At 40.6% G+C, this 22929-nt stretch overlaps 1 protein-coding gene across 1 annotated transcript in view; it reads left to right on the top strand.

Annotated features, from left to right (window-relative positions):
- DNTT (DNA nucleotidylexotransferase) overlaps positions 1-22929 on the top strand; it is a 99501-nt gene that overhangs the window by 62173 nt on the left and 14399 nt on the right. The window contains exons 8-10 of the mRNA XM_028728544.2: positions 9670-9772; positions 19614-19877; positions 21403-21486. Of these exons, the coding sequence (XP_028584377.1) occupies positions 9670-9772; positions 19614-19877; positions 21403-21486 (451 nt within the window). The remainder of the gene's footprint in view (positions 1-9669; positions 9773-19613; positions 19878-21402; positions 21487-22929) is intronic.

The raw sequence follows: 22929 nt of genomic DNA, 5'->3' as shown, positions 1-22929 counted from the left end.
TTAATCATCAAATAGAACCACTTTCAGTCATTTTGGCACCCGTGGAGCATTAAAATAACATTTCAGTTTTATTAGTGAAGTCATTAGTGCCCACACTCAGATGAGTTGGTGCTGGTCACTTGTATAGAAAAAGTGTGTGAGCCTAAAGGCAGATAGATATAGTGATTTGCAGCACAATCTTATTCAGGTTTGCTTCTAAGTTTGTCCCCTGAGGCTATCATCTACATATCTATCATCTATCTATCTCTATCTATCTATCTATCTATCTATCTATCTATCATCTATCTATCTATCATCTATCATCTATCTATATCTATCTATCTATCTATCTATCTATCTATCTATCTATCTATCATCTATCATCTATCATCTATCATCTATCATCTATCATCTATCATCTATCATCTATCATCTATCATCTATCTATCTATCTATCTATCATCTATCTATCATCTATCTATCTATCTATCTATCTATCTATATCTATCTATCTATCTATCTATCTATCTATCTATCTATCTATCTATCATCTATCATCTATCTATCTATCTATCATCTCTATCATCTATCTATCTATCTATCTATCATCTATCTATCTATCTATCATCTATCTATCTATCTATCTATCTATCTATCTATCTATCTATCTATCTATCTATCATCTATCAACTATCTATCTATCTATCTATCTATCTATCTATCTATCTATCTATATCTATCTATCTAATCTATCTATCTCTATCATCTATCTATCTATCTATCTATCTATCTATCTATCTATCTATCTCTATCTATCTATCTATCTATCTATCTATCTATCTATCTATCTAATACAGTGGTACCTCAAATTACAAATGCCTCAGGTTAAACACGCTTCAGGTTACAAACTCCGCTAACCTGGAAGAGTTACCTCGAGTTGAGAACTTTGGCCCAGGATGAGAACAGAAATCATGTGCCGGTGGCACAGTGGCAGCAAGAGGCCCCATTAGCGGAAGCACGCCTCTAGTTAAGAACAGTTTCAGATTAACAATGGACCTCCATTAAGAATTAACGAATTAAGTTCGTAACTAGAGGTACCACTGTATACTGCTCTTCATCACAAGATTTCATGGCGCTTCAGAGAATAAAATACAAGATAAAATACAAGTGAAAAATTAAAACAAACGCAACCCCCACAGACACATTTAAAGGGCTGTAGATAGAATATTAACCAGCCCAAGGCTTGGTTGAAGAGGAACATTTTAACCTGGCGCCTAAAAATATATAATGAAGGCACTGGGTGAACCTCCCTGGGGCCAGCATTCCACAAACAGAGAGAAAGAGGTTTCTCTAGAGCAGTGTTCCCCAACCTTGGGCCTCCAGCTGTTTTTGGACTACAATTCCCATCATCCTTGACCACTGGTCTTGCTAGCGAGGGATGATGGGAGTTGTAGTCCAAAAACAGCTGGAGGCCCAAGGTTGGGGAACACTGCTCTAGAGCATCCAAGTGATGAGAATTCCAAGTTGCTCACCTGCAGTGTTGTTGTTTTTTAAAGATATTTTTTATTAAAGATTTCTTGGTTTACAAAAGTATGTGCAAGTGTTGAGGCCAGTAGGGTCTTAAACAATAAAATTATCATTTGTCAAAGGAATACAATGAAAGAGCCATCAACGATGAATTAAGAGGCGCCTGCCATTGCCAATAAAATATTTGACTCCACTGAAATAAACAGAAGTTTAGGCCTAAATAGCATTCTCTACCTGGAAGGGTTCTTTCCTTTTTCTTTGGTACAGGCACAACACTGAAACTGTAGGAAATCTACTTCAGTATCAGAACTCTAAACAGAAGACTGGGTGGAAGGATATGCAATGCTAAGAGAGTCCTAGGAGAGAAGTGGGATTTAATGGTGCCGAAGTATCAGGACACCTTATTTTCTGGAATGGCCTTCTACATTCATGGGACATATCTAATCAGATGGCAGCAGCTTGTTCAAAGCTGACATGTTGTTTCAGCTACAGTATTATGTACTATAAGAGCCACTGCTCCATACCTCTCCATGCTCTAGGCATATAAAACTCTGAATTGCATGTCTCTTCTGTGAAAGTCCCAAGCCTACCACAAAGAGGTTTCCCCTCCCCTTGTATAAAGAATGCAGGTTTGAGTCTATAATGAATTATTTTAGACACAACCTTTGTGATGTCTTGTCATCCTGTGTTTTGGTACACCATATTCTCATGACTCTCTGTAGCTTCTGACCATATATCACGATGAATTATAAAATGAAATCTTGCCTCCGGCTTTGTCATCAATCTTGCATCTTTGTCCCCAGTTGGCAGATGAAGGAATAAAGATCATGCAGCAAGTGCTCAGGTGAGCTCAGCACAGAGCTTATATGATCAAATGCCTGGGATTTCATCTCAACACAATTCTTTCTCTCCTTTTGCTTCCCCGTTCATTAACAAACAGAAAGTGTACAATGGAAGATAAACCTGGGGAGGAAGAATGGCAACTTTTTGCATTTTGTTCTCTCCTGTGTTTTTCTCCACTGTTGTTTGGACTGACACTGCTGATTTGTTTGGTTTTGCAGTTTAGGGAACCTTTATTTTCCTACTCTAAAAGTATGTGAGCAGCTATTTCACTGACAGCATGAATCCAAATGCTATTTTGAAAAGCTGTCTTGAATGCACATGTGACCAGAAACACCCACGCTTAATCTGGCCGTTCATCTACTTCCTGTTGGAATAGGAAGTCTGGTGTGGACTTCCCTTTCAAGAGTCAATGCCTGTTCTTTCCTAATGGAAAAGGGGAGTGGGGAATCTTGGAATTTTCATTTTCTAGAAAAAGTTACTAATGGTGCAGTATTATGCACCGCTGCTCAGAAATAAGCTTCACTGTGTTGCATCAAACTAAATGAGTCGTGTCCATTGGGTTGTATCCAGTGTGGTGCTAAGCTAAAGTCGCTTAATGGTATACTTGTTCCGCTGGTGAAATTTTTGCCAGACATTGTTGCACAAGAAAAGCACACAAGGAAGTTGCTAGTAACTTTGTTGCGCAATAGATTGCACAAAGAGTTCCTGCTTGTGCAACTGTTGCATTTGAATCATTTCTTGCACAACATTGTAACTTACCTGTTTGCTAGTGCAAGAGAATGCTAGCAGGCAGAGAATGTTGGGTACAGCTCATTGATTTCAGTGGATCTACTCTGAGTACAGGGACGCAGGTGGCGCTGTGGGTAAAAGCCTCAGCGCCTAGGGATTGCCGATCGAAAGGTCGGCGGTTCGAATCCCCGCGGCGGGGTGCGCTCCCGTTGCTCGGTCCCAGCGCCTGCCAACCTAGCAGTTCGAAAGCACCCCCAGGTGCAAGTAGATAAATAGGGACCGCTTACTGGCGGGAAGGTAAACGGCGTTTCCGTGTGCTGCACTGGCTCGCCAGATGCAGCTTGTCACGCTGGCCACGTGACCCGGAAGTGTCTGCGGACAGCGCTGGCCCTTGGCCTCTTAAGTGAGATGGGCGCACAACCCCAGAGTCTGTCAAGACTGGCCCGTACGGGCAGGGGTACCTTTACCTTTACCTTTACTCTGAGTACGATTTAGATATTAAAAGACAACGAGGCTTACTCCTAGGTAAGCAGATACAGGATTGTAGCCCAAAAGGTTACAAAATGCAAAATACAGTAAGGTTAAATACGTTCTAGTTATAAAGAAAAAAGATATACTTCGAAAGGTTATTGGATTTTTGTAAAAAATGGACTTCAGTAACTTGCTCAGTTTTTAGTTGGAAAGAGTTTCAGAGGAAATAATGCTAAAATAATGAAAATAAGCTTTGAACAGGTTCAATCTAAATAATGTTAAAAGGATATTTATATTCCACCCTTCATGTTATCACACCCAGGGTGGCATGCAGGTGACTGTGAAATAAACACCCAACACACTGAAACAAGAAAACATCAGAATGGTGAAAAATAGAAAAGCAGTGGAAATAAAGTAAGTTTTAAAAAATGTGTTTTAAAAGCCTGGGATAATAAAATCCTTTACCAGGCACTGAAAAGACTTGAGTGGGGGCACCAGGTGAGTCTCCATGGGGGCAAGGATTCCATAAGCAGGGTGCCAAAACTGAAAATGGCCTTGGCAGATGATATCAGCATGTTGGCAGGCTCATGTGGCTGTAGACAGCCCTGTCTATTCCATACAGCCATGTATATTATTTTTCTTCCAAGAGATCAAGATGAAAGAGACCATCTCACTCCCCGCAGCATGAGACAACCCACCAGGTGGCGGGGGGAGACTGTCAAGTTAACTCCGGCAGTTGCTAGCGGTAGAACTCATTTTATAGGTTGAACCAGCTAGTAAATTAGCTTGTAAGTTGGAGGGTGGGTGGGAAATAAACCCAACTCTTTAAATAACCAGTACGAATGACAAGCAATCAATGCCCTCCAAACATGTGAAAGTTCTTCCAAATTTCCACATGTCTGATTACATCCTCTTCACTTATCCCTGTCTCTTCTAATATAATATTTCTTTAAAATTCAAGAAAGTAGATCCAAACTTGGCTGGTGTTTCCATGTGAGGCTTTGTACAAACTCTACACATGACATTTTGAGTAACTCAGCTGTTTGAGGCCTGGGATTCTCCTGGCTGATTATTGGCTCCTTTGTGGAATAAATAACTTACTTATTTTTTTTAAAAAGCACCCATCATAACCCTAAATTATTTCAGCTGCCTAATAGCTATCATTTTCTGAAGGCTATTTTTCAGTTGATTCTCCCTCACCCATCTACTCAATAGGCATTGAAATGATTGAGGTAAAGCTATCTATTAGCACTGCTAATGCAGTTTGAATTTGTGAAATGGGCATGTGACTCCAGCTACTGCTCTCATTCTTAGGGTTTTTAAAATAAAATAAAATAAAATAAAATAAAATGGGTGGCTTATAGTTTATAGCAGTGTTAACAGCTTGAAAGCTGGCTCTACACAGTCCCTCCACCACTTGTTCTGCCTCATTCACACATTGCTACTAGAATGACTTAAAAAGAATAAATAAAACACGCTGAGGGCCTGTTAGTAATGGGGGTGGGGGGAGAGATTCTTCCAGTTTCTTCAAATTTACAAGGATTTCAAACCTACAAGGTGAGAGCTAGTTTCATTGCTGCCTCCTGCAGGAGAAAGTGGGGCTGAGGGACAAAGCTTGTGGGTTGAGTAGGAAATCACAACATGTATTTTCCTCTATCTGTTAGTCTGGACCCTGCTCTCAACTGACTGGAGGCATGCAACGTTGCTTATATCTAACACTTATTTCATCATCCTCTTTGCTCAAAATGTTATTCATCATCAGTAATCTATGAACTATGATTCCAGAAGCTCAAGAATAGGGGAGGGGTGTCCGTCAGGTCAGGGACTGAAAGCAGCCATTCAGGCCTCTCCGCTTGGCCTCTTTTGCTTTGATCTACAGCAGGCTTCCTCAACCGCAGCCCTCCAGATGTTTTGAGACTACAATTCCCATCTTCCCTGACCACTGGTCCTGCTATCTAGGGATCATGGGAGTTGTAGGCCAAAACATCTGGTGGGCTGAGGTTGAGGAAGCCTGCTCTAGACCACTCTCTCTCTCCCTCAGGCCACACTGCCCACTGCCTCTTCTCCACACCCTCCTCAGGTGTCCTCAACCTGTGACCATGCCTGTTGCTTGGTTGGATGAAGGATGGAGAAAGCAGGAGCTTTTTCCCGTGAAAACTCCTGGCAAAGAACTTCCAACCCAGAATGAGAATGTGGGAACAGGGAGTGCTAAAGTCCTCTACCGCACTGTACCAAGGTTCCAGTTGGACGCAACCCCAGTCAACCACTGGCAATTTGTGGAAGAAAAAGGCCTACATTCAAGGACAAACGATATGATTTGTGTCACAAGTAGTTTGGTCCTAAATGCTGTGATAGGCTCTCATGTCCTTCTCTGTAACCTTTGCAGATGATGATGATTTAGGTACACCCCCCCCCCCATCTGACTGGGTTGCCCCAGACACTCTGGGTGGCTTCCAACACATATAAAAACACAACAAAACATTAAAAAAACCTCCCCTTGCACTGAACTTATGACACACATATTGTGGGAGCCTTTTTTATGGAACCTGGTTCAGCTGCACCATATGGTCCATGGTAAATCCGGCAATTAATAATTTCTTTGGTGCCCTCCTTACCTTCATGCCCTAAGTGCATGCTTATTTTGCTTAATAGTTAATCCAGCCCTGGGTAATCATATATAAGGCTGCAGCCTAAATATAAATCCTCAAATGAAGTATAGTGTAACTAAACCAGACTATTTTAGGAGCAATGTAGAGCATCATGCTTTTTAGTATGGTTGAGGAAAATGAAGAGCATACTGTACAACTGCAGTACAGTGGCACCTCCTGTTATGAACTTAATTCGTTCCAGAGGTCCTTTCTTAAGCCAAAATTGTTCTTAACATGAGGCGCGCTTTCACTAATGGGGCCTCCTGCTGCTGCTGCGCCGCCCGCGCTTGACGGCTGCTCGCATCCCGTGGCAAAGTTTGCAACTAGGGGGCATCTACTTCTGGGTTAGCGGAGCTCGTTACCCGAAGCATTCGTAAAAGGAGGACAGTACGTAACCCGAGGTTCCACTGTAGTAATGAAATACTTTGTGAGGTATTATTTTCATAGTTTAGTGCTTTCAGATCACAAAACTCATAAAATGTTTTGATATTGAAGGATGTGATTCAGGGAAGTTCATGAATAGCTTTGGATGCATCTGAAATGCTGCTTGTAGGGTGAAACATCTTTAATAGCACACAAATTCTAACATTCATGCTAGCATAAAAGGTAAAGGTAAAGGTACCCCTGCCCGTATGGGCCAGTCTTGACAGACTCTGGGGTTGTGTGCCCATCTCACTCAAGAGGCCAGGGGCCAGCGCTGTCCGCAGACACTTCCGGGTCACGTGGCCAGCGTGACAAAGCTGCATCTGGCGAGCCAGAGCCACACACGGAAACGCCGTTTACCTTCCCGCTAGTAAGCGGTCCCTATTTATCTACTTGCACCCGGGAGTGCTTTCGAACTGCTAGGTTGGCAGGCGCTGGGACCGAACGACGGGAGCGCACCCCGCCGCGGGGATTCGAACTGCCGACCTTTCGATCGGCAAGCCCTAGGCGCTGAGGCTTTTACCCACAGCGCCACCCGCGTCCCCTCTCATGCTAGCATATCCACCCTAAATATCATTTCCAACTGAAATCTATAAGCAATTCGAAGTAGGATATATTGTGTATCATATTGAATAACAGGAATTGCCAAAATATTTTGGAGGTGCAAATATGTATTTGTGCATCTTTTCTTGTTTCTCCTAGCAAGGGCAGTGATCGCTTTCTAGTCGAAATTGAACCTGGCGTGCATAACCCTCCATAACAACATCTTTAGTTATTAAAAGGAATGGTTAAAAATTACAATTCTAAAACATCTAACTGTTTCTGAGGGACTGAAATGTCTCAGTGCCATAAGGGGACAAATTAAAGACTGGAACTTTCCAAAGCATCTTACTCTGCAGATACTGCATTTTACATTCTGTTTATGTTTTCTTGTCACATATCTGGTTAATGTAAGCATTTAATCTTGCAGGCCTGTGACTTTTTGTTGTTGTTAGTTCTTTTTCTTACAGTTCAAAGGGTTGGGGGCTTACAACAAACTGATAGTTTACCTGGAGGCAAGAATAGAAATTGAAGTCCATTGTTCCCCCCTGTAAGCATTTGAACTCTATATGAGCATGAAAATTACTGAATAGTTTGCGAGGTTTTGACAGATTGTCATGCTTCACAAAAAGAGTGTTTGAGTCCTTCCATTAGTGAACTTTTTCTAATATGCCAGGGGGAGAAATAGCACGCCTTCAAATTCCAGCTAAATATGGTGAGCATCTATTCTTTAAACTGCATCGAAGAGATAATTACTTCAGCTTCCTTTTTCATGTGAGACTTTCACAATGATGCCTTAAGAAAATGACTTTATATATATAACAATGAAGCCTTCACTCTGGAAGCCATCACATAACTAATAAAAATACTTAGCATTTATATAGTGCATTTCAAGAGTAGAAAGTACTTCATATGTACTGTGATGTATTTAGGTAGTAGGAAAATGAGAGTACCCCTAAACATTTTTTTAAAGAAAATAAGCACTGCTTATGGGTGGCAATGCGGCTTACTAATGGCGGCAGTGCCAAACCAAGCATGGAATTTCCTTAACCAGGCCTGTAAATTGTTACGATGTGGATGCAACGTGACCGCGAGCAGCAGGTGGCTTGAAAGCAAAAGATAATGGGAATGTTGGAACTGTTCCGTGGGAACAGAGGGAGGGTCTATTTTCAGTGCAAAGCACCGGAAATAGCTCAGAGTGACCTGTACAGGAAGTACAGGAGGAGGAGTTTTGTCTCTCTTCTAATGGAGTCTGATGAGAGCAGACGTGTTTCTCTGTAACGCTGCAAAGACAGAAATAAAGGCATGTAAATACATTTCTGTCTATCTCTTTCCCCTGCCTGGGGGAGGGCAGGGAAGAGTGGTGTGTTCTTCTCACGTTTGAGGAGGATCGCCGATCGAGACCTTGCCTGCATCTGCCGGGAATGCAGACAGGGAGGTCACCAGGAGATCATGCAGGGTGCCTGGAGAGTGGCCAGTTTCTCCTGATATGGCAGATTTCCTGACATAAATATGTCAAACTACTTCGCGCCTGGTCTGTTATGACTTGATTAGTTAGCGGTCAGGAAGAATAGAAATATATCTGCATTTTCTGGAGGGCTCTTCCTGGTATGAATAACTATTAATCATTCAGGGTCAAACTACAACATTGCCCTTGGTGGTTTTGAGCCTCTGCGTGATGTACCAATTGCAGGTAGCATGGGGATTCTCTGGGGCCAAGATGTTAGGGGGCATACTTAAAATGACAGTGAGGCCGAGCCTCTCAGTAACACTTTGCAGACGTGTTTGTGCTTCATCTTTGTTCTTCCATGGCAATAGCAGCTGAGATCTGTACTTGGCTACAGACAGCTGTATAAATAAATGTGCTTAGAATTTGAGGCACTCCACTAAGGCTATTATTAATACTGAAACACAAAAGACCTTCATTACTCCTATATTGTAAAAGGAAAGAAATACCTGAATTGTGAGCAGAAAAGAAAGAGAATAAAATTACCTGTAACTAGACACTTTTTTTTGTAATTAAAATGTCCATCAACATTTAAAACAGAACGTTAGATGGTGACAGGACTGCCAGGCTTATCAGAAGTTACTGCCTTGGATTAATAAAACACGTCTAGATCTGTATCTGTATCTCAATTATTATTTCCTTTACAGAAGACTAATGCCTTCTTTTTCAGGATTAACAGAAAAAGAAGCAACATCACACCTTGCCCCAAAAGATCTGTATTATCTAGTTTGAATAAGAGATGAAATACATCAAGCCCTTTAAATTATTGCTTAACAAAGAACAGTGACAGTCCTTGTAAAAGAAATAGAAGATTTCAATTTGATTATGTTTTAAGAAACATTGCTATCATTTTATCCCGCAAGCTGTTTTCATAAGGCCTGGGTGGGGGAGTCTTTGAAAGCTGGACTTGGATCTCAGCAAGAAGTTATATGGGTGTTTTTTTCCTCCCAAAGACAGAGCACCTCTGAGTTTTATTCTGCTTTGCTTGTTTGTTATTGACAGGGGCAAGAAAGCTGGACATGATGTAGACTTTTTGATCACAGTTCCAGGATCAAGTCAGGAGGATGAATTGTTACACCTAGTGATTGACTTTTGGAAAAAGCAGGTAGGACAAATTGTCACAAGATCACTGTGTTCAGCACTCTCAACTTGATGAATGTAGGTAGATGTTGAATACTTTATCTGCTCCGATCAACACCCCAGAAGTTATTTTTCAATCACACTTATTGGCTTGTGCTAATTTGTGAGGGGTGCTAAATAGAAAAGGGTACTAATTGCATTCTGCTCATCTTGCTGTTTCTTGACCAGAGATACTTAATTGCTCATTTGCTTGCCAGAATGACCAGCAGAATCTCTGGGTTGATACATGACTACATTCTTTCTCTGAAGTTTATTTTCGAAGTAAAATCCAGTTGTACAACACTATACCTCTGACTCAGATTGCGGTGACATCACTAAAATGCCTCAGGTCACTGAATGGGGAGCAATGATATGGCTTATAAGCCTTATGGTCTATATCAGTTACATGCATTTTTATTAAAAGAAAAAGGACGAGTTATTGAAAATAAAAGGCAATGTAGGAATTGAGCAATATCAGAGGGAGGTGGGATAAACAGAGGGGATGGTCTGAAATGGCCCATGATGCAGCAAAACAAAGACAAATTTGGCTGAAGACAAATCAGAGTTTGGTAAGTGTCTGGATTATGAGTTTCTATGAGTTTCATAATACCATGAATTCAATATAAGTGTACCTTAATGCAATAAAAACAAAACAAAACAGTCATTGTTAGACAACAATACAAAATAGCATACTTCTAAATTGTCCAGATTTTTTTTTTAAAAAAATGCCTTTTAAATGTGTTGCTGGGAGGCGGAGGTTATTGTTTTTTTTTTTTTGTTTTATTATGTATTTTGTGTTCTCATTTTGTATTTTTATGTTGTGAGCTGCCCTGTGATCTTCAGATGAAGGGTGGTATACAAATTCAATAAATAATAAATAATAATAAATGATGTAACTATCAGATACAGTGGTACCTCGGGTTACATACACTTCAGGTTACATACGCTTCAGGTTACAGACTCCGCTAACCCAGAAATATTACCTCGCGTTAAGAACTTTGCTTCAGGATGAGAACAGAAATCACGTGGTGGTGGCGCAGCGGCAGCAGCAGCAGGAGGCCCCATTAGCTAGAGTGGTGCTTCAGGTTAAGAACAGTTTCAGGTTAAGAACAGACCTCCAGAACGAACTAAGTTCTTAACCCTAGGTACCACTGTACTAGGAGAAAGTTTTGTTTTGATTTGCTGTGGAGGCAGCTGCAGCTGGGGAGGGAGGACATAATTAAACCTCCCCTCCCTGTGTGAGCCTCATCCAGATTTGCCCTTTTGCACTTATGTTTGAGTTTAAGAGAAAAAGCACATGCATAGCTGCAGGCTTATAGTTTGATCCACAGTCACCATTTTAAAGGCATGTCACTTTTGGAGAGTGGCTAAAGGAAATTTCTCAAGGACAGTAGCTTCAGAATTTTTTATATTCTTGCCTTTTGTAACACTGCATTTCTCAGCAGAGTGCTCATAAATTTTACTCCTATATTTCTTGGATGGCTTCCCAAGATGAGACTCCTTTCTGCTAGCTATTCTGTTTGCATTGCATTATGAATAGCCAAGGGTGGGATCTCCTCTATATCTATTATCTCTCCTAACCAGGAGAGAATGAATATCACTACTGTAATTCTTCGTTCTCTCTTCCCTCTGGATATCCCCTTTGAAGTGAAAGTTGCCGTGCTTTTTGTTAGAGTCAAGCTGCCCCATTCTGTTGGTCTCTACTGAGACTTAGTGCATCTCTCTGAAACTGAAAACTCGTCTCAGGAGCTGAATCTGCCACTTTAGCTCTGGGTCTCTGATTTTATCATCACATTCCCTGATTTGAGTCTGTAATGGATCTGCTCTCTCTGCTAATTTAGCTCTCAGGCCCACTTTACAACTTCTCAGTAAGTTGCTTGGGGCTGCTATATATTTTCTTATCAGGATTGTCATTACTGAAATCATTACTTCTTCTTTGAACTCACCTGAACCTTCCACCATCTCAATGATTCTCAATAGATTTCCCAACTGCTCTGTCTGTTAAGTGCTCAGCATTTCAGTATTACAAGGCTGAACACCAAGTACCTTTCAAAGGTCCTACTGTGTGCTAAAGTTTTTCTCTAATTTCAGAGATCCCCTATTTATTTGAGTTGGGCTCTCTCTGTTTTAGCCTAAGGAATTTCTGGTGCTGCTTCTCCAACAGTGGCAGAGGCAACAGGGCAGGTGGACTGGCCACAGGAATGTAGCATCAGTTATGTGGTGGGAATGTGAAAAAAATCAGAGAGTTCTGGGACATTGTATATAATGAATTAAAAAAGATACTCAAATTCCCATTCACAAAAACACCAGAGGCCTTCTTATTAGGGATAATGTCAACTAAAATCAAGAAAGAAGTAAGACCACTCTTTATGTACACAACATCTGCAGCCAGGATTCTGGTTGCAATGAATTTGAAGAGTTAAATTACACCTACAAAGTCAGAATGGCAGGTAAAAATGACAGAATACATACAAGTGGCAATAATGATGGGGAGAGTTAGAGGGTACTCAATGCAGAGGGTGAATAAAGAATGGATAGTATTTAAAGAATATTTGAAAAACTACTATGATAGCAAAAATCTCCTGGAAGACCTTGAATGATTTTTGTAATGTATAGATAATAAACTAAAGAATTTTTCTCTGAAGGAAATTAAGGAAACAATAACATGATACTGTGTAAAAAATAACAAATGAGATTCAGTTTTTTTGAGAACAATCGGAAGTTTATTTTATCTTTCTTATCTTTAGTCTTTATTTTCTTTTTTCTTTTTCTCTATTTTTCGATGTATTTTTCCTTTTTCCGTGTAGTGTACACGCATAGATTTTAGCATGGTAAATTTTTGTGTAAATATGTGTTGAATGTTTAATAATTTTTTTTTTAAAGGAATGTTGTATCAGCAACTTCTACCACCCGAGGCGGCTGCTTCTCCATGCCACATTATAGGGCCAGTCCTGTATAGACCTCATTTTAAACTGACTGTAATTCTCAAAGCAGAGACAGATGGGTGCCAACAACCATTGTAGAAAGAATGTGCTTTCAGCACTTTCAGCACAGACTTAGAGATGCATGAATGAAGATTTGAGTTGAGAATGAAATATCCAAGCCAAGGCCAGTAAGGCAGAATATGTGATAAGATAGTGATCTGTCAATTGGGAAAGTTGAAATCAATTATTCTCCTGGGAATTTCCATGGTTTGTAAAGCATGAACCTGCTGCCACGCTGCCCATTCTTTCAGCTGATTGCAACCCTGTTTCAGTCCTCTTAAGCCCTTTCCCAACCATCAGGGCTGAAGGAACTGGCTGTCAACAAATATCAAAATGCGAAGAAAGACAAAAAGACCTATACTCTCCCTGCCTTTTCTGAAAAGCATCTTTGATTGCTATGCAAATGGAAAGCATGCTTTTATACTTCTGACAGCAAGCCTGTCTCTGTATTCACTCCTTTCCTGCTTTCGTGCAACAACTTCAAAGCCCAGAATGCATCAAAAAGAAAGCCACTAAGGTCACAGTGCTGACTTTCTTTCAGCTGTTTTCTTGAGAAAGAATTCTGCAGCATTTAACTTGTAAACAATGAATAAACCTACCCCTCCCATCAGTTCAGTAGTTTGGGAGCATTGCTTTTCCTCAGCTGAAAGTTTAACATTGTCACATCCTCTTAAAGGCAGTTGAAAACAAATGGGGTAAGTCAGGCCTATGATGCTTTTTGATGTGGCATCATTGGGGATAAGCGAGTCTAGGAACAGAGGCTAAAAAGGGGCCTCTCAACTTAAAAGCGTAACAATAAAACAGAAAAGCTGCATTGCAATTGATGGATTATCTTTTACAATAATGCTTTTATAAACATGCCACATGGGCCTTATAAAATGACTTTGCTGTGGGCTGCCATCTGGAATGCTATAGACCAGTCATTAGTATATATTGATGCACTTTAAAGCAAATGTTCTTCCATCCAGTGATCTGGGAGATGCCAGGAACTAAGACGGTTGGATGGCATCTTATATGCCTCCTTCCGGCAACTCCTGCAGCCAAGCTGGTGCCAAACGTATTGCTCTGCTTTCCTTTGGACCACATCAGAGAGGTCCACATCATCATATGTGCAGCCCAGGTCCTCTGTAATACTGTCCAGGCTTGCGCCCCAGAGAGGTCACTTCAGTGCTGGTAACGCAGCAGAAACAACGTGGGAGGCGGCAGTAACGAATTACTGGTCTCTGCAGCCACAGCAGGCACTGTGATTCTCCAGTGGTTTCACTTCACCCCTGGAGGCACACTCCATTGTCTCTCAATACAGACAGATGCCAACAACAAAAGCAAATGTTGATCGAGCCTTCATATTTGGTGTTATATTTCAGTGCATAGCTTTGGTTAATGACATAGAGGCCTCTAGGAGTTGGTGTCACAATCAGAATACCCCTGTAGAGGAGGCCTGGTGTAGGAGAATTATATGTCTTTAGTAAAGGGTGGTAGAGAAATGAGAGAGAAAAGATTGTGGCCCTGTCCAATCTTAGCCCCGACCCTACCCATAGTCGTCATGACCCTCTGATAGGGTACCCTTGAAGGAATACAGCCCTCAAGAGCAAAAATGTTGCCTCTCTACTCCCACTGTCTAGCCACGCTCTCTCTTGTCCTGCTTTTATGATCTGTACTACCAGGCTCCGTCGCTCGAAGGAGACATTGATCTGTCTCTCCCCCACTGCACGCTACATATAATGTGCTTCCTCAGAACGGAAATATGAAGCATAATATCCAAAGTAATCACCATTGAAAGTCAATGGCAGTCTTGCATCTGGATAATGTCTTTTGTTTTGTAAGCATAGCCCTTGGCTTCAAATCAATATCTTGACTCCTATTGGAAATCTATAGGCTTTTAGCTATTGTCTTCAGAGTACTCTGAAAACAACTTCAATTAAATGTGTGTCCATGGAGCTCTTTGAGCTCCAGCGTTGTGGATTTCCACGTGTCAAAACTGCTGTAAAGCCTTCTAAAATCACCGGAGATATTTCTATGCCACTGGTGTAATATCATTAGGGCTACCTATATTCAGGGCTGAAATAATATTTGTCACTAAGGAAAACTGAATTCGTTTATGCACTTTGGGTAAATTTGTATAATTTCTCTTATTTTACATAGTCAGCAATGGTATATTTTGCGTTTCATCTGCTTTTTTATGTTTCTCATATTGTATTTTATTATTTTATCGTAGTAGCAGCAGCATTGATATGGGCTACCTTGATATCCATTTTGTGGAAAAGCAGGATACAAATATACATGGGTTCTTGGAATTTTATCCTATAATTGTTTAACTATTGTGATTAAAAAGAAATGCCTGGATTAGCATGGATTTATCCTTAAGTTTTTTCATCTGTGTGTAAATTGCCCTGCCTTAAATTAGAACAGGTTAATTGCAAACTTCCTTGGGGTGAATGGGTGGGAGGAGAAAGGTCTTCATACCTAACTGAATGGCTGGTCTGAAAATCTAGTGGTGCTAAAAACTCTTTTTCAGTCATCTTAATAGTTTTACTAGCATAGACTGAAGGCAATATTTTTTTTCTGCAGCATAATCAATTTTGGATAAAGCTGTAACTTGGTCACCGAAAACAAACTCTTAAATGATAGTTTGGGATTTGCACATTAGATGGATCCTAAAATTATGCAGTTTGTAATTTTTTCCAGCCTAATAATTTTCTCCTGTTCTTGTTGCTAGAACAGTGGTTTCCTGCTACGTGAAACAATTACAGTCTCACTCATGCCGACTGATTTAGCAGCTGTCTAAAGATGGATGCATTTGTGCTTGTCAAGCTATGCTAGAAAGAGAGTCTAGGTCAAATCCTCAGCTGGTCTGACTGGGCACAACGTCTCTGGGAGCCAATGGAACGTTGCCATTTTACACTCGCTGAGGCCTGGCATTCTCTAAGATGTTGTGATGATGAACGATGCCTCTCTAGGCTTTTTTCTTTTAGTGTAAACTCTGCTGGGTGAGGGCTTACAAAGCAGGGCCAGTAGTATATCAACTGCTAATAATTTATCATGTCTTGGATGGTTAATACGCCTGCATTTGCTGCAGCACTTGAAATGAAGAGACAAACACAAGGCTCTGCGATGAGAAAGCCACAACTTCATTGAGTATGATTTGTAAGGCATTCAGGTCAAGATAGCCAGTACAGGGAAGAAACTAGCTTGCTCCAGCTAAACCACTAAGTTTCCAACTCAGGCTCACCACATGGGGTCTGCCTTCATGGTTTGTTCCATTTAATACACATTTCCTTTAAGAGATAAGTGAGCATGGGTTTTCTCAGGAGCATACCTTAGGGTTGGGTAGGTTGGCCCCTGCCAAGGGTGCAGGCCCAGTGTGTGTGTGCATACAAAAACCAAGCCTCTCCACTCTGTCTCAGAGTGGCTAGGACCTCTGCTTCTCTGGGTGGCCAGGTGAGTCATGCAGGCTCCTCTGGGTGCCTTGGTGGAACTTTGTGCCAAGGCCACAAGAGATAGCCCCCCCCCAATACAGCTCCTTGCCAAGGGCACAAGGGACCCTAGGATCGACCCTGAAGTTCCAGCTTCACTGCTACCTTGGAGCTTGCTGGATGGCAGTGGCAGAAGGTGGACCTGAGTCCCATATTTGTCTGTCCACTGGAATAACAAATACTGCTCTTCATCTGCCATTTTGTGGGAGTCTGCATCAACTCCAGCCTTCTGGCTGCTTTCTGCCATTTCTTCATAGCACCCTAATTGCGACTCTAACTTTCCCTAAACTTTGACTTCTCTCTACCCAATGCCATTTGCTAGTTTTACATTATCTCAACTCCAGATCCCACCCTTTTACTCAATCCAAAGGGGAGTACAGACCTGGTTAAGTTTACATTTTACAAAATTTGTTATGTTTCTGTGTCTTCAAGTATTTAGGATTCATTCTCTTCCCTTAAGTTTCTGTTTCATTGGTGCTCTTGAACTTGTGAATGTTCCACCCCCTTGCATAGAGCAGCCCATATCTAAATAAACCACATTTCTATTAATTAAATCTGTATGTCACCTAAACTGAAGCTTCTAGGTGAGTCACAGCAAACAAAATAGGAATGCAGTTTGGAATCCATAAATACGATCACATAATAACATCAGTATGCCATCTGTCCATTATACAACACTTTATGAAATGGTTTTCCCATCCCAAACCTTAAAAATAGACCACAAAACCCTAAAAAAAAATACAAAATGGCTGAAACAATTTCAAGTCTTCACAAAGGCTGTAAGGTGGTTTGACATATTCTGAATGGCACCCTATTAGTCTAGATAATAAGCTAACCCTGCAGTAGCTTCCAGAATTTCATTCCTCAAAAAATGAGGAACCTTTTCAATGTTTAAACTAGTGCAATTGACACAAAAACTGGCAATTTTGACAAACAGTTGGTTCATATAAGAAAAAACTTTTCATTTTTAATGTTAAAAAGTCTATCCAAAGGCCAGAAATACTGCCTTGTATTAACACTGAGCAGAACAATTGAACTCCATGTTAAAATGGTCTGTATGATAACCCTCAGCTAAAATTTAAATCTGGCATATAGTCCTTTGCAAGTGCAGGAATATTAAAATGGGGGTGGGAGTAGAGAGAGATGCTTGAGGAACTGACATAAGTGTTGTTTATTTCATATTCTGTAGACTACAATGCTCAGATTAGAGCATTTTAAGATTTTCACGGCTAGCTGCCTTCACAAAAGGCCCCATTTGTAACCTAGAGAAGTGCTGCTTCAGCTGTGTTATGTGAAACAAGGGTATTGTCCGGTGCCTCGTCAAATTAAGTTAATCAGAAACATTGTCTCAATGGATATATCCTAGGCCTTGATTACTGTTTAGAAGTTGCATTCTGACTTTGAGTCAGATTTCAATTGCTTGCTGAAGTCAGCATCCGTGTAACTGTTGCCCAATTGCATTTTAAAAAAGAAAAGAAAAAGAAAAAGAAAAGCAATGATATGGTTATTTGCAGGTTTCTAGCCTTTGTGTGTTCTTACTTACTTCTACAAATTGCTAAGCCATTTAATGATAGGGAGGCAGTAAAGAATAACTTAGAGGCATTCATTCCCAAAATGCCTTTCTCATCATATTTACCACACAGCACCATCCACAGATTCTGAAACCGTATCCACTTGAGTTTATATTATTAAATCAGCAAGGGAGAAAGAATGTTTCATACCTATGTTTTATTGCTAACTTATTTAATGGCCTATAATTGCCTGGATTAAGGGAGTGAAGTGCTCTCTGGAAGGGTCCAAGCCACAAAACTGGAAGTGAAGATTCCTGTAATGAATGAATCATTTCAGGGGTTTCTCTTGGTATCTGCAAAAATGTGGTTAAAAATTAAAATCACAGTGATGGGATTTTGCACCTGGAACAAGTGGGAAGACTCAGATTTGTGGGATCTGCTTTTTTTTTACTGTCCAGAGTCAGATCAAAGTACAGTGGTACATTGGTTTGCAACCGTTTTGGATTACAGCCGTTTTGGATTACAACCACATCAAAACTGGAAGTGTGTGTCCCTTTTTGGGGGGATTACAACCAATTTTGGAGGGGAGGCCACATTGGTGAAAGCACGCCTTGGGTTACAACCTTTTTTGGTTTACAACCAGACCTCCAGAACGGATTATGGTTGTAAACCAAGGTACTACTGTAGTGGGTTGGGACAGAACCAGGTGCAACTTCAGGGGATAGAGCTAATTACATATTGCATTCCATGAGCATAAGATTGGAATGATATGCATATACAAAATTATGAACCATCACCTACAGATTTGAAATCTAATTTAAAGAGGGAAGGGGTGGAGCGGGGAAGAGCCGTTTGTTGGCAGGAACATAGGAAACAGCCTTATGTCATTTGCCCATCTAGCACAGCGGTGACTCTTCCAACTCCCCTGGCAGCAGCTTTGCAGGAACACAGCAGCTTTGCAGAAACACAAGCAGAAAAGAGATTGCCCATCTGAGGCATCAGAACGCACTGCAACATAGGAAAGAGATTCAGAAAACAAAATTCAAAAGCAACAGCAACATTGCAGCAGATGACAAAAATGGGTAGAAATTGCTCAATAAAGGTTCTCTTGAAAACCCCACACTTAGAGCACAACTTGCATCCTGCTAGTAGAATAGTGGTGGTTGCCAATATGCAGGTGATTGGCATGGATGTATTGTTCTCTCTTTTGTAAACTCAAATGTGAAAAATAACAAAGTGACTTTCAATAAGTTAAGGGGCTGTAAAAATAACAAATGCATATTTTTTATTTCCCCCCTCAAAAATCCTTCTTTTCCACCACCACCTGGAAAACTCCCCCACTTCCCATGGCTCCAAAATTTCCAGAAAAGTTGTGCCTCTAGGTCAGCAGTTCTCAACCTGTGGGTCCCCAGATGTTGTTGGACTACAACTGTGGCCTTGCTAGCTAGGGGTGATGGGAGTTGTAGTTCAACAACATCTGGGGACCCACAGGTTGAGAAAGGCTGCTCTAGGTGGTGTTTGAAGAAGGGAAAGGCCCCTTCATCTGGTGGGAACTAAATGGTGGTCTAGATTGTTGTTCTGCTTTCCCTTTACCCATCCACTCAGAGCGAGATTGTCCTTATGGTTATGGTTGGAGGAGGAAGTGACCATCTCAGCTGGAACAATGGAAAGCTGGATGGAGAGGCAACTCATTAGACTGTTATGTCTTCGCTTTCTTCTCCTCTTGGGGCAAGATGACTCTTAGATAGTCGTATGGTGGTCCTAAGACTTGCTGTCCATCAAGCATTAACCTACATTGCTAGTTCTTCTGATTAATTATATGCTATTAATTATATATCTGAATTGTGTGTTCTTTCTAGGGATTGGTCTTATACTATGATCTCATTGAATCTACATTTGAGAAGAAAAAGCTGCCGAGCAAAAAAGTTGATGGTTTAGATAATTTTCAGAAGTGCTTTATAATTTTAAAATTACCCAAGGGAAAAGTGGACTTTGGCAACTCTGTTATATCAGTTGCTTCTGCTGAGGGAGGAAAGAAGGACTGGAAAGCAATTCGTGTGGATCTTGTTGTAAGCCCCTTTGAACAATATGCATTTGCACTCTTAGGATGGAGTGGATCTAGGGTAAGTAAGCTCCTTTCCTTAATTTGAAACCTGAGCCGAAATTCTGATATTTGCAGCATAATAGGAAGATCCATATATCTGAACAATATTTCATTTTCTAATTGTGTCCCATTGTCCACAGTGGGGGTTATTTATTTTTAAATGTGTCTCTCATTCTTCTACCAAAGAGTTGAGAGTGCTCTTTTATTTTCTGACTAGTCTGAGAAATAGTGACCTGACCAAGTTTTGTCACTGAGCTTTTTAGCTTATTGGGGATTTGAACCCAGATCACCCCGCTGCAGGTTCAGTTCTCTGTCCTTTACACAGTAATGGTTCCATACTAGGTTGTGCTAGGTGTTATGAAATTGTTTATATTGTTAGAAAATGCAGTTGTTAAAAAAACCAGTCCTAATTTTAAAATTAATCATGAATCTTTGGCACATTGGGGATTTGTGGAATTTGAAATATTTCAGCAAATGGTGAGCCAACTGGGACCATTCTCTAGACATTTCTTTTCCCTGAGATTGTGGCTAACATTTCCCAAACATTCTCGAACAACCATGAGAACTACAAATGTACTTCTTTGAAAAGACAGCTGAGTATTGTTATCCTTTTAAAAATGGAATTTCTAGTTTCTAAAACCCCTTAATGAAAGCACCAGAACTGGAAAATCCTAATGTCTCCCTTTCCACATTGCATAGTATTCATGTTTGTGACAGAGAACCTGATATGTCCCTTTACTGCTCCTTTCAAGAAATAACAGATATTAATGAGCCCCATCAAACTCTATGGGACTTATTTCTGAACAGACATGCATTGGAATGCTATATAAGCCTGAAAACAATGCTATGTTCAGTGTGTTCCTTTGGCAGCAGCGTGAATGCCTTTAGGCGGATAGCTGCAGCCAAGCACTTTGCAAACTTCTGTGCTCACTGGAAAAGTGCAAACACTTAAGCTTTTTAGACTCAGACAAATTGTGTGAGTCACAAGCAAATGGAGTCCAGTATGTGTTTAAATTAAACTATCTCTTCTTATAAAACTATAACAATCGGCAAGGCAGTTAGTATCAGACAAAGCTAATGTGATGTAGTATTACATGTCAAAAGACAGTCCCTCTGGGTGAGCATCCATTATGGAGCTCGCATGAACTGCAGGCTACATTCATTATAGAGAAGAGGGTAATGTATGATCGCAATTTCATATTTCTTAATGTTATCTGTACAGTAATGGGATCCTGACATACTTCCTTGTAGATGGCGACTTTGCCTTCCCCATTCTTTTAATGCCCGCTCTAAAGGATCAGTCTTACTCCAGTATTTCAAAGTAGCTGAAATTAATGGAGATCTGTTGAATGCATGAATTTCAAGTCAGGGAAGTGTGTTGCTACACGAGCCTTTGGTAAATCGTATGCTGTGAATGCATTTTCCCCCCTTTATGGAAATCGGAAAACACCATTTCTTCTTAAAAGGCATCATTTCAGCGAGTTTGAATTTGGAGATTCATTTTGGTTTATTATCATATTGTTGCGACTTTTCTGTCTGTGTAGCAATTTGAACGTGACCTGCGGAGATATGCTACCCACGAAAAGAAAATGATGCTGGATAATCACGCGTTATATGATAAAACCAAGGTATTGTCTCTCTCCCCCCACACTTTCAAATGGCATTGTTGAATTCATAAAGCTTCCCTTATGTTGTGTGCTGTCTGTCTTGGCTCAACCCAGTCGTATCAAACAGTGGCATCCAATTCTTTCAGTAAGAATGTTAACTTCCAGAAAACTCTAATGGCTGCCAATAGACCTCTTATTGCTAGGTTAATTAAAGGTCAGTAAGCAATTACTGTGAAATATTTCACAAGAGCAGCAGTATGCAAAAAGTGCAAATAAACTATATATTTTTATTTATGTTTGCTGATGCAATGGCCACACTTCAGTGATTTCACAGCTTAATAAACTGAGATATGAATAAACCTCCTGCATCCACATGCAGATGATTCACTCATCCCTTAGCCAAAGAGTGAAACAAGTCAGAAAGCTGCAGTTAACTATAGTCTCCTGCTATACTGAAACTTGGAAATTATGGATAATGGCTTCCAAATAAACCAGGCTATGAAGCCATGGTTTAAAATTGGCTGGATAGCCTGGCTTGTTTGGAAGCCATTAAGTGTTGTTCCCAGTTTTGGATGCAATGGGAAACCATAGTTAACTAGAGTTTTCTGGCTTGTTTCACTGCTTCTGCAAAAGGAGGGGCAACGAAGCTATTTGTGGGTACACAAAAATCCTTCATATCTTGGCTACCTCTGATGAAGTCTGATCATCCAAATGAAACCAGCGACTGATAGCTTTCTTTCTTTCAAAAGTTGGGCCCGTGTCTGTTTTGCTGCCCACTTATAGAGCATCTGTTTGATTTCATGTTGGGGCGTGAAGCTCCCCTTCAGGAAGTAATCATAGTTTGGAAAGTGATTGCTTTGCCCATCACGGATAAATTTCACTTAGCCAACCTATGGAAACATTTTCATCTGATTTAGCTAAATGGATTTGAAAACCGAAGCCTTGCCACTCAAACATGTAGTTAGATAATAATAGCTTTTGAATAGAAGCTGCAGCCTGAGAGAAGAAAAGGCCCCCATTCTCATTTTCCTAGTTCCTTTAATCCTCAAGGGAATATATTATATGAGCTTACATTGTTCTTGCAAACAGAGACTTAAGTAATTATACAAACCTCACACAAAGAAGGGAGATGTACTCTCATAAAAATAGAGCAAAGCCTAGAGAATATTCTTGAAAGGCCAATAGTGCAGTTTGGCTGTTGAAACACAGCTAGTCTGAGAACCAGAGGTAAACTGCTCTGAGGAAGAACGGAGCATAACAGAACTTTCCTCTATAACCAGACCTTTGGCCTTTAACTATCTATGACCATTTAGAAGTTGGCAGGATGTTTTTAATGTATTTCTTTTTCCTTTTGGTTTTAATGTATCTATGTGAGGTTTTTTTGGTCTGGTTGGTTGGTTGTAAGTCACTGGGCAAAGTAAAATGACTAACAAATTCAGTGAATAATAATGATGGCGATGATGT

Source organism: Podarcis muralis, chromosome 6 (genome assembly GCF_964188315.1).
Source record: "Podarcis muralis chromosome 6, rPodMur119.hap1.1, whole genome shotgun sequence".
NCBI classification, from domain to species: domain Eukaryota; kingdom Metazoa; phylum Chordata; class Lepidosauria; order Squamata; family Lacertidae; genus Podarcis; species Podarcis muralis.
This window is presented reverse-complemented; position numbering and strand designations above follow the sequence as displayed.